This window comes from Peromyscus californicus, unplaced genomic scaffold (genome assembly GCF_007827085.1).
Source record: "Peromyscus californicus insignis strain IS unplaced genomic scaffold, ASM782708v3 Scaffold_3__1_contigs__length_106647218, whole genome shotgun sequence".
NCBI classification, from domain to species: Eukaryota; Metazoa; Chordata; class Mammalia; order Rodentia; family Cricetidae; genus Peromyscus; species Peromyscus californicus.
The window spans coordinates 29197615-29211918 of record NW_026294551.1 but is presented as its reverse complement, the minus strand read 5'-3'; the positions used below and the strand labels follow the sequence as shown (position 1 = coordinate 29211918).

The 14304-nt window shown below is 44.4% G+C and overlaps 1 protein-coding gene across 1 annotated transcript in view; it reads left to right on the top strand.

Moving 5' to 3' along the window:
* Ca10 (carbonic anhydrase 10) overlaps nucleotides 1–14304 on the top strand; it is a 506430-nt gene that overhangs the window by 473808 nt on the left and 18318 nt on the right. Inside the window, exons 5-6 of the mRNA XM_052755893.1 lie at nucleotides 9972–10067; nucleotides 14139–14211. Of these exons, the coding sequence (XP_052611853.1) occupies nucleotides 9972–10067; nucleotides 14139–14211 (169 nt within the window). The remainder of the gene's footprint in view (nucleotides 1–9971; nucleotides 10068–14138; nucleotides 14212–14304) is intronic.

The following is a 14304-nucleotide window of genomic DNA, read 5'->3' as shown; positions in this document are numbered from 1 at the left end:
TGTAGATGGGAGGAGGTGGTATTCTCTGAAAAAATCAAGAGACTGGCTTCTGACCAGCACATCAAGGCAGAGTTAGTACAAGTGTGCAGTAGCAACTACTCCAGACAAACAAAACGCAACACTCACCACTGACCCTTGTGCTGAGCCAGTTCCTGTCTCAGAAGGTTCACTGAACCCCGTGAGTTAAGTCTGGGCTAGGCAGCATGGTAAGACCCTGTCTCAAGAAAAAATAAAATAAAGTATATCCCTTTGACTCTGCTTAACAGGATCTCTGTCAGATGTTGCTGAGGAGAGGGAATTGTAGGTAGTGGGCCCAGTGCCTTTTTCCCCATAGCTGTTATGAACCAAAGCCCTCCGGTACAAGAGGCCTCATCCACAGGTATGAGTGTCCTTGGCCTCTGCCTCAAGTCTGTTGACAGTCCTGAATCTCAGAGCATATACAATTATAAGAAGACTATATTGCTTATCAGTTTAACCCTTTGTCTCTGGCATCAAGCACATGATCTGTGTACTAATGACTCCGTCACTTAGATACCTTACTTGACATCTTCATGCCTTAGTTTCCCTATCTGTAAATTAAAAGTTGTGATAATAATTTCATACATGGGCCTTTGTGAGTAGTAAGTGAGATCATGTATATGATGTGAACTGGCCCAGTCTTGGCTTACATCACCTGCTCAATAATACTGGGTAATGTTGATGATGATGATGTTGCTCACTGTGGATATGAGATCAGTTCTGGATAGATGTGGGTAAAATGGGCAGGACAGAGCCAGAGAAAAGTGCATCAGAGATGGAGCTGAGATCCTTCAACCTCTTCACAAGCACCTAGCAAGGACAAATGACTTCTCAAAGTTCACACATTTGAACTGGTGTCCCAGAAATTCAGGAAGAAAGGGGAATGTGATCTGGAATGAACTAGAGCTTCTCAGCAATCCCTCGTAAGCAGGAAGTGAAGTCATCTCCTCTCCCTGGCTCCAGTGTCCACACCTGTATCACGAGGATGATGATGTCTGACCACGTATCAGTTGGTAGAACTGGATGAGATGACATCTGGAGTGTTTTGGGGACCCCACTAGCATATGGGAAACTCCTAATACTTAGGGACCACTATGATTTCTCCAAGTGGAAGATAAGATGAGGGGATACAAGGAGGGAGGGCACAACAGATGAAAAAAAAAAAAAACAACCTCAACAAAAGTCTCAAGAAAGAAAAGGACTCTGCTTGAGAAGAAGAGACCTGGATTCAAGTCTAGAATCTGTTGCTTACCGGCTGAATCTGTGTGGGTCCTCTACTTCTCCAGTTTGGTAGGTTTCAACACTTTCTGACCTAATCTACAGCAGGGTTATTGTGAGGGCCCAAAGAAGAAGTTTCTGAAGAAGCCCCATAATTGCAAAGCTCTCCCGTATGAGCTGGTTTCTCCATCCAGTACTCGAAACTGCTTGCGGCTGAGGCTGGTGCCCCATATTGGAACTGCCATTGCCTGACACAGCACTAGATGCAGAAGGGGTGTTTCAGTGCGGATGAGAACCACACAGTCCCTTCCTACCTTAGGAATACTCACTGTAGAATAAAAGAGAGACCTTTGCTGCTGACCCTACCCATCCCCTAGCTGACCCTGTTCTGCCGAAAACAGCCTTCTTCTTGGAAAATGGCAGTAGTCCCAGACAGAGTCATGGCATTTGAGGAAAACCCTTGCTGAGTGCTTAGGTCTCCATCATGGGGTGAGGATGAGAAGACAACACATTGTGATCTGCCCCCAGAGAGATTAGGCCCAGTGGTTTCCAAGTAACACCACAGAGCTGTTTCATGCTCACAGACAGGCTTGGAAGGATGCTGAAGTCTTAATATAGACTGTCCACACGCCTCTTCCCAAATGCTGTCAGCAAAATGCTATCTCCACTCCTCTCCCAGGGAATATTTTGGGAGCCTGAGACAAGGGCACCATCTGGGCTTCCCTGAAGAGTGATGAAAAGAATGTGGCTTTCTTGCCTTCTGTCTTCCTTCACCACTGTCAACCCCTACTCACCTCTTAGAAGCAAACAAAACAAAATTCACCAGAACTAGCCACATCCTGTACTGAGCTGGCATCGATGATAATCAGAATACATGGGGGTGCAGCCGGAAGGACTTTCCCACCCAGGGTCATTTGGCTTGACTCTGTGTGAGAATGCAGAACACAAATGTACATCCTGGGAGCTCTACAGTTCCTATAATTTACATATATAGAAACTGACTGGCTTTCCTAGCTGGATAGCAGCAATATGCTCGCACGCACATGCGCGCGCACACACACACACACACACACACACACACACACACGTGCACACACACACACACACACACACACACACACACACACACACACACATACCTCCATTGTTAACTTCCCATTGTTCCTAAAATTAAGGCAATATTATCATTGAGATCTTCAAGACTGAGTGTGATCTGTCCCTGCCTTTTTCTCCTGAGTCATCCTACCATGATGACCCTTAACTTCTGGTCTCTGACACTTCCTCTCACTCCATAGGGCCACAGGGGCTTTGCACCTCCTCCTGCTTTTCAGAGTTTTCCTCTCTCAGCTCTGTATGCCCAGCACTTTGCCTGGCACACAGGAAACATACCTAAGTATGTGCTGAGAGGGCAAATGAAAGGCTTGGGTAGCAGCCTTCAGGACTGGGGTATTTATTTTATTTGCTTTGGGTTTGATTTGATGAGCCAGTCAGTATCAAATGAAGAAGGCAGAGGTCACAAACTGGCAGTCAGGAGGACTGGTGCTGCTCTTGACCTATACACATACATCACTGAATCATAGACCCCCGCCCCCGTCTCCTTCTCTGTTGATAAGTCCAGTCTGATGCTGCTGCAACCCATGTACAATCCCAGCATAAGTGTGCTGCCTACTGGGACTTTGACTTATACAGCCCAATTCCATCTTCTTTGAGGGATCCTCAGCAGACAACATCCTATACTTCCTCTGAGACATGTTTATTTTTTTTTAAAAGAATCATGAAAGCTTTGCTCCTAACACCTCTACATTTTCTACACAAAGACCTTAGTGTCTTAAAGGGCTTTGACTTACAAACATGACCCATTACCTCTCCTATCCAGGAAGCTAAGATGTGAGGCTCACTGAAGCCTGGGAGTTTAAGTCCAGGCTAAGCAGTATAATGAGACCCTGTCTCAAGAAAAAATAAATAAATGAAATAAAATATGCCTTTTTGACTTTTTGCTTAGCACTCTATTCTTCTTCAGAGCCAATCCACGTGGCTAGATTGTGTGTCTTTTAATGGCTTTGGAACTGACTGGTGTGCATTGCTAGTTATTCAATATCACATTTCAGGCAATTAAAGCGTATAGTCAAGCCTGCCTTGTGGATGCTTTATCCAAATTGTTCTGCAGCTTGACTTGGAAGAGGGATGATGTTCCTGTTGCCCCACTGACAGGCAGTTAGGAGGTGGGTCATCTAAAGTAACTGCAGAATGAACAAGTGAGGGGTGTGGTACACTGAAGGTCAGGATTTAATCCCTTCTTCCATGATGGAGACTGATGGCCAGGCGCAAGGAAGGCAGGTCATCTCAGTCTTGCCTTTGGTGTGCATCTGCTATGAGCCTTGATAGTCCGTCTTGAGTGCTCAACAAGTCATGTCTCTTTCAAGTTCAGTTGCATCTAAAATAGCAAATCCACAAGCCCATATAAGTAACTGCAAGAGGCCAAAGTCTTGTGTCCAAGTCCCTGGGCTGGCTTCACAGTGACTCAGGGTGTCACATTGCTGAAAACTTCAAAGCCAGAGAAGTAGCAATAGTTTCAACTGTGTTTGGGGGGGTGGGGTGCAGAAACTACTCACAATGTAGTTTGTCAAAAGAGCAAACTCCTAAGACAAGTTCTTCCACAGCTGTGGAAATAATTCCACCAGAATGGGTGCAAATTTGTTATAGCTGTGTGCTGTGGGATGGTCTATATGTCAAATGTGTTGCTCTGATTAGTCAATAAATAAAACACTGATTGGCCAGTGGCCAGGCAGGAAGTATAGGCGGGACTAACAGAGAGGAGAATTGAGAGAACAGGAAGGTGGAGGGAGACACTGCCAGCCGCCCCCATGACAAGCAGCATGTGAAGATGCCGGTAAGCCACGAGCCACGTGGCAAGGTATAGATTTATAGAAATGGATTAATTTAAGATGTAAGAACTAGATAGCTAGAAGCCTGAGCCATTAGGCCAAACAGTTTAAATAATATAAGTGTCTGTGTGTTTATTTTATAAGTGGGCTGTCGGACTGACAGAGCATGGCAGGACCCGGAGAGAAAACTCTCCAGCTACAGCTGTGACCAAAAATAAGCAGTCCCACTGAGGCATTCATGGCTCTCTTTTTACTATTTCATTCAACCAATACACTAAATTTCATTGGTAGATTTCTCCAAAAGTGATGGGCTTTAATTCCTGGTATGAGCCCTGCTTGACTGCAATAATTATTTTTAATATAATATTACTTACAATCCGCTAATATTAATATAAGCTTTTGCATATGTAATTATAAGAGACAGTGACCTGTCTGGCCTTCAAAAGTCTCCTGGAAACGTACTTGCAAAATTACTTTGCTCTTGACTTTTTGTGAGTAGAAGTAGGAAAATGATTCTTGACTTAATTCAAAGGACCTATATAACGTTGGACTCTGCTTTAATTAAAACAAAGTGAGCCTTCATTAATGCTCTGAAATATCTATCAATATCTATCTGGCACAAATGATCTGGACATGTCAATAGGATGGTTTTCATCCGGAGACAATCTCTTCTGAGGCAAGGATAATAACCTGAAGAGAGGCGGGGCCCTGAGGTGATTGTGCTGGTAAAACTGTTGTTTTTATAATACCAACTACAGAAAGAAGCTGCTAGCAAAATTATCTTGGCAGCCAGTTGATAATAAGGCAAAATAAGATATAAAAATGAATACTCTATAGACACTTCTCAAAAGAAAATGCAATCCAAACATGTCGATGGCCTGACATTTTTCTAAGTAACTTCGAAGTCACTAAGCCCCTCGTTTTCCTTGTCTGTGCCTCGGCAGCCACGCATTTCCAATAAGAATCATTACAGCACCCATTTAATGAATGTGTACTCTGGGCCAGATGCTCCATTGGAAGCCTGCTTTATCTCATTCGTGCATTTGATCTCATTTGCATGTGGTAGTTATTTAATCAGCACAGTCAGTCATTCCTTGAGCAGTCATGTTGCAATCACATTTTGCATGTGAAGAAACTGAAGCTCAAAGAGACTAAGTAACCTGGGACTTGAACCCAGGTTGTTCAGCTCTAGAACAATGAGCTCTCTTTCCTCATACCCAGAGCTAGGATGGGTCTGAGGTCCTGTGAGTGTGGGGGTGGAGGGGGAGGGGAAGGAGAATAAGTGGACACAGAGGAAAGCATGGGAATAAGAAGTCTCCAACTGCCGGAAGCTGCCACTCATGAGAACTCACAGTAACATCAGAGGAGGTTCAAAAAGCACCCTCAGATCCCACCTTTTAATCCTACTTGGTACTAACCAGCCTCAGCCCAGAGGATGCTTCTGGAAGGATGTGGATGGACCTCTTTACAGGAAGCACATCCTGCCTTGGCTTTCAGCAGCTTCACTATTGTGAGGCAGAAGGGCTACAGATGCTTTGGGGAAAGGACCACAGAAGGAAAGTGTGGCTTCTACAAGCAGCTATTTTAAATGTTTCATAGGGTGGACACCAGGGGAACATTCCAGTTCTTCCATGGTATCACCTCATCTGTTGTGATTGTTTGCTTAGACCCTGCCTGGATTCTGAAAGAGGATGTTGGTAATTTTCTTGCTTCATTCTTATGACAGCATTCAGGTGCGTTTTCATTCTTCTAAGGAAGAAGCCATGGCACAGAGGGGCTGGGTAGCTGGCCTCAGATTACTCAGACATAGAGGTATCTGGGTAAGCCAAGCCTCAAATTTTCTTGCACCATCCTGCACCCACAGGTCACACCATGCATTTGTTCAAACCTGAGAACAACTCACTGAAAAAAAAATCATGCCTTAAAATCCAAGTAGTGTTTTCTCCCAGAGGGGAAGATCCCTTTAGTCTAGTGTTTTACATTGCCATGATATATCTAGGGTCTCCAGTCAACGAAATGATGGATGCTTCATTTCATTTGCAGCTTTAATTGCATCTACATGTCTTAGGATACAGGAAACCATCATCGCCAGGCAGATCCGTGATAATTGCCAAAGCTTAGGGTGAGAATGTGGCGGTTGGTAAATATCAAGCCGTGCTCTTCTCTGCAGAGTGTGTGCTCTTACACATAAAGACAAACTTGCTAATGACTTCTATAAATAAGTTCTCGCTTATAACTGTTGTTCCAGCAAAAGCTGCTGAAATGTAATCTTCCCTTCAAGTACAAAACACCTTCCTCTTCTCTTGACTGTGTTATGGGAAAGTGAAGTGGACCCGAATTGCTGTCACTGGCTGTGTGACCTCTCTGTGCCTTCTTTTTTATCCTTTGTCTATTTTGGGAACAAACAGATAAGCTGTGTGAGCTCCTCGAGGATATGGGACCTATAGATTTCATCTCTGAACTCCTGGGGTCCAGCACAGGGTGGGCACCTGGGACCTAAGTGCTGACCAAAGTAAACTCATTTGGATGGTGCTTTGGAAAGTTTAAAGGACTATAGAAATGAAAGAATGGCCATTATATGAGGGGGAGGGACAGACTCATGCTTACTTTCTCCCAGCCTGAATTCTCTTCCCACTGTATACACTTAGTGGAAAATGAATGCCTTGGAAGTACTTTGCCAAGCTTTCAACCTAAACAAGGCATGGTGGGCAAACTATAACCACAAACCAAATCCAGCCCACAGTATGTTGCAAATAAAGTTTTCTTAGAATCTAGCTATACCCATTCTTTCCTGTTTTCTCTTTGACTGCTTTAATACTAGGAAAGCAGAGTTAAGTCACTGTGACAGAAGCTCCACAAGCCCCAAGGATGGAAGATTCACTATCTTACTCATTGCATTAAATGCCTGTTGCCTGCTAAATTACCGTCTGAGCCGCTTGGGAACATGTTCCTCTTTAAAGCTCTCACTTCATCTAGTGCAGGGAACATACACTGAGTTCTCCCCAGTAGGTAGCACTTCCCTCGGGGTTCTCAGGAAGACAGACTGAAAGACAGAGTGCAGAAGAGCGAACTACACACACTTCACCCTGATTTCTGCAGGAGCCAAAGGCTCTATTATCTACTGCAAAAGTAAGCATTAAGTACCAGCAAGCATGGTAACAGCTGACTACTGAGTGTCTAGTGCATGCTAGACCCTGGGCTAAATGCTGTTATTCAAGCCCATGAAACCATACAAGTGGTTCTAGGGAGTAGGTAACATTGTAGTCCTATGTAAAGAAGATAACCTGGGTTACTCAGGTGTTCAGGGATAAAGCTAGGCTTGCACATGTATGTAGTCTTTACATGATACTAAGGGTCTTCAATACCTTTCGGGATGAACCTCTGGAATTCAGACTGCTTCCTGCCAGTTCAGCCAAGCAACCCTCTCTCCTTGCTTCTCATGACATCACATTTCATCATCTGATCATGGCCTGCCTTTCTTCTTCTATCTATTTCAGTTATTTCTATCTTGCCATTGCAAGATATGAACAGACACAGTGCTGAGTCCTAGGATGCTGGACATGGTTCTTACCCAAATGAAGCTTAGAGTCTAGTGAAAGATGTGAAGAACTAATCATTCTCACAATAAATGTGGAAACAGAACTGTGATGTGTGTTCCAAGTCAACAGGATTGTGATAATGACTTCTCGGGGATCCCCCTCAATGGGTGACCCCTGAGCTGAGTTCTAAGGGGTTCATAAATAAAAGTCAGCTGAAAAGGGAAGGGAAAGATACATTAAGCAGAAATAACAGAATATGCACAGGCTGTAAAGAAGGCCAAAGTATGGTGTATAAGGTAGACTAAAAGAAAGCTGCTGACACATGTTAACCACTGAGCCATTTAGAGAAGTTAGGGCCTACCCAAGGGCTGGGCTCAGATACAGGCCTTTACCTATGGGCAGTGGAAGCCATTGAGTTGTTACAGAGTTGAATGTGATAGCCTTGTCATGCTGAATGCCATCACAAGGTGACTCTCTCAGGTTTAACAAGGGGTAGAGTGTCACACAAAGAAAGGTAAACTAGAGCATGTGTGTCGGGCCTGGGAGATGCATGGTCACTCTCCCAAGACACGAGTGAGAAGCACTTGTCATGTACTGGTCACATACTTGTCACACACTCCTGGAAAGGGAAAATCATGCTTTGTAACAGAGGCTGCTTCCAGCCAGACCAATGACAGAGACAGGAACAACTTGCTGTGGACTCAGAAGCCTGCTCAGAGCAGGTGTTCATTCAGCAAGGACAAATACTTGGGAATTAACTCAAAAGCTAAATTTCAGTGTGGAGCTTGGAGAAAGTTTTGACTTTGGTCCCTAGAAAATTCTAGAATGTGAATGTAGTTCTGCATCTGATCTCCTGAGTCTCAGTCTAAGACCAAAGCCCTGAAAACCATGGGCTTGAGACCCTAGCAGCACCTGAACCTCTGAGGTTCTCCATGGTCTTCTACTATCCTACCCAGCTTCTCCTCTATCATGCTTCTGATGAATGAAGTATAAATTATCATATTGTGATAAGCAAGACCCTCCATGAGCCTAAGTTTCTTTGTGTTTAATAGAAATGAGCTAGCCTTGGTTTTATCTCAGGCTCTGAGCAGTAGAATGATTCCTTCAGCAAACATTTGCTAACCTCCACACTGGGCCCAATCCCATGGCAAACTTTAGGAGCAAGATGATGAATAGTATCCATCCCTTGAGATAATTACCTAATGGTGGAAACAAATACAAAGCCAAAGGTTCAGAAGCAACATGGTGTTTGAGTGTGAACTCTATAACCATGAGAACAGTTTACCACTCTACACTTCCTTGACCAAGTGGTAAACCAGAATCCTAGTGTCCCCATAAATCTAAAGTAGATCATGAAATAGAGTTTTTGAGAATCAAATGAGGTGATATTACAACTGACATTTCTCTGTGCCAATGTCCTATTTGTAAATGCCATATTTATAAATCTCAGCTCAAGGTTAATCTCTGGAGAAGGATCTCCAAACCCATTCTCCAAGCACCCGGTATACCATCCCTTGCAATATGTACCACACTTTGGTTCCTACATTTATTGTAGATGACTAGTGCTCAACCAATGTTAATAGTGATCATCAATAAAGATGATGATGATGATGATGATGATGATGATGAGGAGGAGGAGGAGGAGGAGGAGGAGGAGGAGGATAATGGTAATGACTAGCTCTGACAGTCATGTTCAGCTCCCACATATCTGTGCCAGGTATCTATGGTTTGTATTGATCCTGATCACCCAGTGCCTGTGCCATTTGGGCTGTAAGAAAGATACTTTGAATTTTCACTAGTCATGAGTTTCCCAAAGGCCAGAACCAACAGAATACATTGAGATATTTATAAAAGGAGATTTATTATGGCAACAGGTCCACCTGACTACAGCAGGTGAGAAGTCTCACCAACATGGCATCTTCAAGCTGAAGAACCAGCTCCCTGCTCACCCCAAGAGTACCAGGAAGATTTACTCACTGCTTGTGGCAGCTGTTGGTGCTTAATAAGGAAAATTCACTTAACATACACGTTAGGGACAATTTCCTGGGAGAGAGGAAGAACTAAGCCCCCTTGTTACCAGGACATGTTTGTAAATATGTGTAGGTAGTATGTTCATATGGTGCATGTCCATGCATTGTACACACATAGATTCTGTTTATACCTCCCTCTGAAATTTCTTCTATTAAAAACTGTGTCCTTCCGATTGTCCTTCGGTATGTTTGCAGTTCACCCTTGTGTCGGAGCATACACTGTACCTCACCCCTTTTGATGCTGGATTGCTCTTTTCACTCTTGATTTTCCTTCCTGCCAGGTACAGCTCATCCACTATAACCACGAGCTATACACAAATGTCACAGAAGCCGCGAAGAGTCCGAACGGATTGGTGGTAGTTTCTATATTTATAAAAGTAAGTCTCACATTCTTTTACTCTTCTTGCCATCCCCCATGCCAACCGGAGTATCAGTCCACAGTCTCTGTTGGGATTAAAAACATTTAAAGAAGTAATGTTAATTAATGCCAATGCCTAAGAAAGCTTCGGGGTCTTATGATTTTTATAGCCATAGAATCCACAAAAGATTCAGGGCTATGCAAGTGAGACAAAGGAGTGATAGGTTCCATTTCAGAGCTTCAGGGCCTGAAGGTTTGGGCAGCCTCTGTCCTACAGAGAAAACTGGTGCTATTTGTAAGAACAGGCTTCAGGCCACACCTACTAGTGTGGAACAAGGGTACAGTAACAGAAGGAGAGGGGCTGGAGTGCTGATAGCCTCTAGGACTGAAAGGCTATCCATCACATGCTGCGACCAGGAGAATAAGAGAAGTGTGAGATGTCCCTCCCCAGCAGGCCCTGTACTATAAACCTCCAGGCTTCCCCACAACTATGGAGTTCATCTTCCTTTCTCACTCGAATACTGGTTTATAATCCTGGCAGGCAGAATTAAGACAAAGTCCCCATGTTGACGGCATGACCTTCAGCCATGCTCCCCCGGTATCCAATAAACAAGAACAGTGTGAAATGTCCAACTGAACACGTTCTGATTTGGTCTTTTAATTCTCTTTAATATTTTGGCAGATATAAAGTGATGCAGCTGTGCAATTCTTTAAATAAAAAAGTAAGATTTCCTTTTCAATTGTAAAAAGTTTTTTTTTTTTAAGCAAACTATGTTAGTTATAAATGCTGCACTGAACTGGAGAGGTTTGTGGCCAAATCGTTAGAGAAAATTGGACCAACCAGAACTTGGAATGCAAGGAAGAGTTTCAGTAGAAATTTAGCATTCACCACCAAGGAGTTTTAACAGAGCTGTTGGAATAATGGGGTCCCCAGGGAACCCATAGGCAATAGTCCCCCCCAAAAGCAGACTGTGCAACAGGTACTGGCTGTCTTCCCAGATGTCACGCCTCCTGCTGACTTCCTCACCTTCATCCAAGCCAGGCCAAGTTCACGGAGCTCACAACAGCCCAGCCAGGAAAGACACCCAAGTCTTGCCTCGCTGTAGCACTCATTAGTGGATTCCCATCATGTGCCTACTCGGCAGATCTGGAAGAGGAACTAAGGATGAGAAGAGAGAAAACAACACTGAAACAACCACACACGCCTAGCCATATCCCACTGGTACCTGCAAGCCTGGAGCAAATTCTTCCTCCAGTCCCAGTTACGATACAGACAACCAATCCATGCAGTCAGCCTGGTCCACACGCATTGTGAAGCCTGGGGGTATGTTACATATTGTTATGTGACCAGGAATCACCCCCTGCTATGGTTTTCCCCATGCCAAGCCTTCCATGAGTAATATCCATAGGCCAATCTGCCTTTCCCAATCCTTTTTGTCCCTTTAAGAGCATCTCAGTGTCAGTCCCTGACTTTGCCTCACTTGGCTCAAAGTTTCTAAGTCAGTGAATGCCACCCTGGAAGCTCAAGCATGTAACAGCTGACAGTGACGGATGGAATGACCGGCAGCCAACTTCCTCCACAGTGAACTGCCGGTGCTTCACAAGCTCATGCAGAAACTTGCAATACACTGAGGTCCTGACCAACAGTCAGGCTTGCAGGTCCTGGTTGCTCCCCTGAAGGTTGGGAGGACCTACGCTAAAGCCTTAGGCCAGTAAAGGACAGTGGCCAGCTCCTGAATCTTCTCAGACCAGTTTGGGCCCTGGGGAATTTACCATTCCTTGAGCAAACCTGAACTTTTCTGGCTCAGTCTCAAAATAAACAATAGCATTCCCTCTTTCTTCCACAAAATCAACTCCCAGATTTCCAGCTCCATGGTGAGCTAGCTGAGCTCTGACTTGTCATCCACTCATCTCAAAACTCCAACTGAGCATGGGACAGAGGCCCATCCTCTGCTAGACATTAGTACCCAGAAATGAGATGGACTGAATCCTTAGTCTCTACAGATGTGCAGCCTCTGACAGTCAGACATCAACCCTCCTTCTGATGCTGCTGCCTCCCACTTCCAGTTCCCTGTAGGTACAGCAAGAATGCAAGATGTGAAGTCCCCACATATGAGTGGTTCATCTGAAGAAATGTCACCCTGACCAAATCCTGAGCCAGGGATGGCTGAGGGTTTGGTGGTAAAAGGAGATGGCTCAGCAGTTAAGGGTACATGTTGACAAGCCTGATGACCTGAGTTCAATTCCTGAGACCTTGGTGGAAAGAGAGAACTGATTCCCATGAGTTGGCCTCTGAGATCTACACATTCTTTGAGGCACAAGTGTGTGCACACACACAATCAATCAGTCACTCAATCAATAAGAGAGACTTGTTTCCCCCTCCCTCCCGTGACCACAGGGAGCTGAGATTTGGCTATAATTGCTGTTCGAACACACACCATTAACTTCCCACTTAGCTCACTTATATCAAGTACATATTTTATCCTCTCACCCACACTGCCAACACACTTGTGCCCACAAATCATCTGTGTGCACTTTGGAAATATTTCAATAATTTTTAATCAGCCCCAAAGGGGACTGACTGGTCTCAACAGCAGTATTGTCCAGCTTGTCAGGTACCAGGAACCCAAGGCACCCAGCAATTGAGACCCATTGCAGATTCCTACTCCACCAGACACCTTCATGCCCCCCCTGCTGTCACGGAGTATATCGGTACAAAGAGGAGGAGGCTCTGAGCTGTCCTTTTGATGCTAAAAAGTATGTCACAATAGAAGCTGAATTGCACATACTGTCTCCAGGGAGCAGCAGTGTTCAGCTTGGGACTTTTCCCCCCGTTGGAGGTAGATTTTTGCCTCCATTGAGCATCGGCGTTCCCCAAGCACTGGTTAGCTGTGTGTCTCACTCCAACACGCCCAGAAATCCGTGTGAAAAGAAAGACAGATGGAGACAAAATAAACAGCCTGTGCTTTCTCCCAACTAAAGTTACCTGTTGCTTATCTAATAACGATGATCATCTGCCGTGATTTTTCCAAACCTCGGAATAAATCAGATTTAAAACGTGGATGTGTCACAACACCCGATTAGCAGCTGAGATGTAAATTGCAGAGCTGCGCTGAGCAAGGTAGGAGAGAAATGACTAAGATGAACAGCGGTACTGAGAAAAGACTGAGCAAAAGGGGTGTTGTTAAGGAAACTACACAGCTCCACGAGGCTGCCTCATGATGAAGGGTGATTCTCTGACCCCAATCCATTGCTGAGCTGCTTCCCCCAGAGGAAGAATCTGGATATGTAAGAGCAAAAGTACAAAATGGAAACTCATCTCTAGTACAATGTTTAGTCTGTTTAAGATACTTGGTAAATCTTTCTAGGATAGATGGATGGGTGAGTGGATGGAAGATTGAATGTTGTGGTTTATAATATATTCATATGATAATGAGCTGTGGAATTACAAGCTTCACTTTTTCCTCGCTCTTCTGGTACCCTTATTCCAGATACTTTTTCTACTTAGACAAGTGCCCCTTTCCTGACATTTCATTCCATATTCCCTGCTCAAAACCCCATTCCTGAGGAATAAAGTTTAAATGTATCCTCTTGTGACATTCAAAACCTAACATGGGTTAGCCTCCCATCCTGTCCTTTCCCATGCCCTTAGCTCCAACTGCACTGGATATTTGTGTGAGTATCTGCCTCTCATGAACAGGTCCTCAGCAGGGATGCTTTCCTGTGCTCCTTGCCTTTTTTTCCTTTCCCATATTCTAGTATTAAAAAACGTCAGCTGCCATCCATTCTTCCAAACCAACTCAGACGCTAGCTCCCCTGATTCCCAGACAGTGGGTGGTCTCTCCCTAGTGACTCTGTCAGAGCAGTCCTTAATCCACATGAGGACCATTTGTTCACCTACCTCTCTTCCTTCTGGAGATGAGGTGTCCATACAGAGTAGAGTGTGTGTCTCTGATCTCTGAATTTCCAACCATCATAGATTTGGACCCATAGTAAGCCATCAGTATGAAGGAATGAAATAATGCGTGGAGATGTTTGCCCTGGAAGAGTGACTGAAACTTAGTCATTAATACTTTCTCTCGCCCTATAGGTTTCTGATTCATCAAACCCATTTCTTAATCGAATGCTCAACAGAGATACTATCACAAGAATAACATATAAAAGTAAGTTTGGTTCAATTTCCTTTACAGCAACTATTCTACAAAGGTTAGTCCTGTCGGAAGGCAGGAAGCCAGAACTGATGATCTCCATGGGCC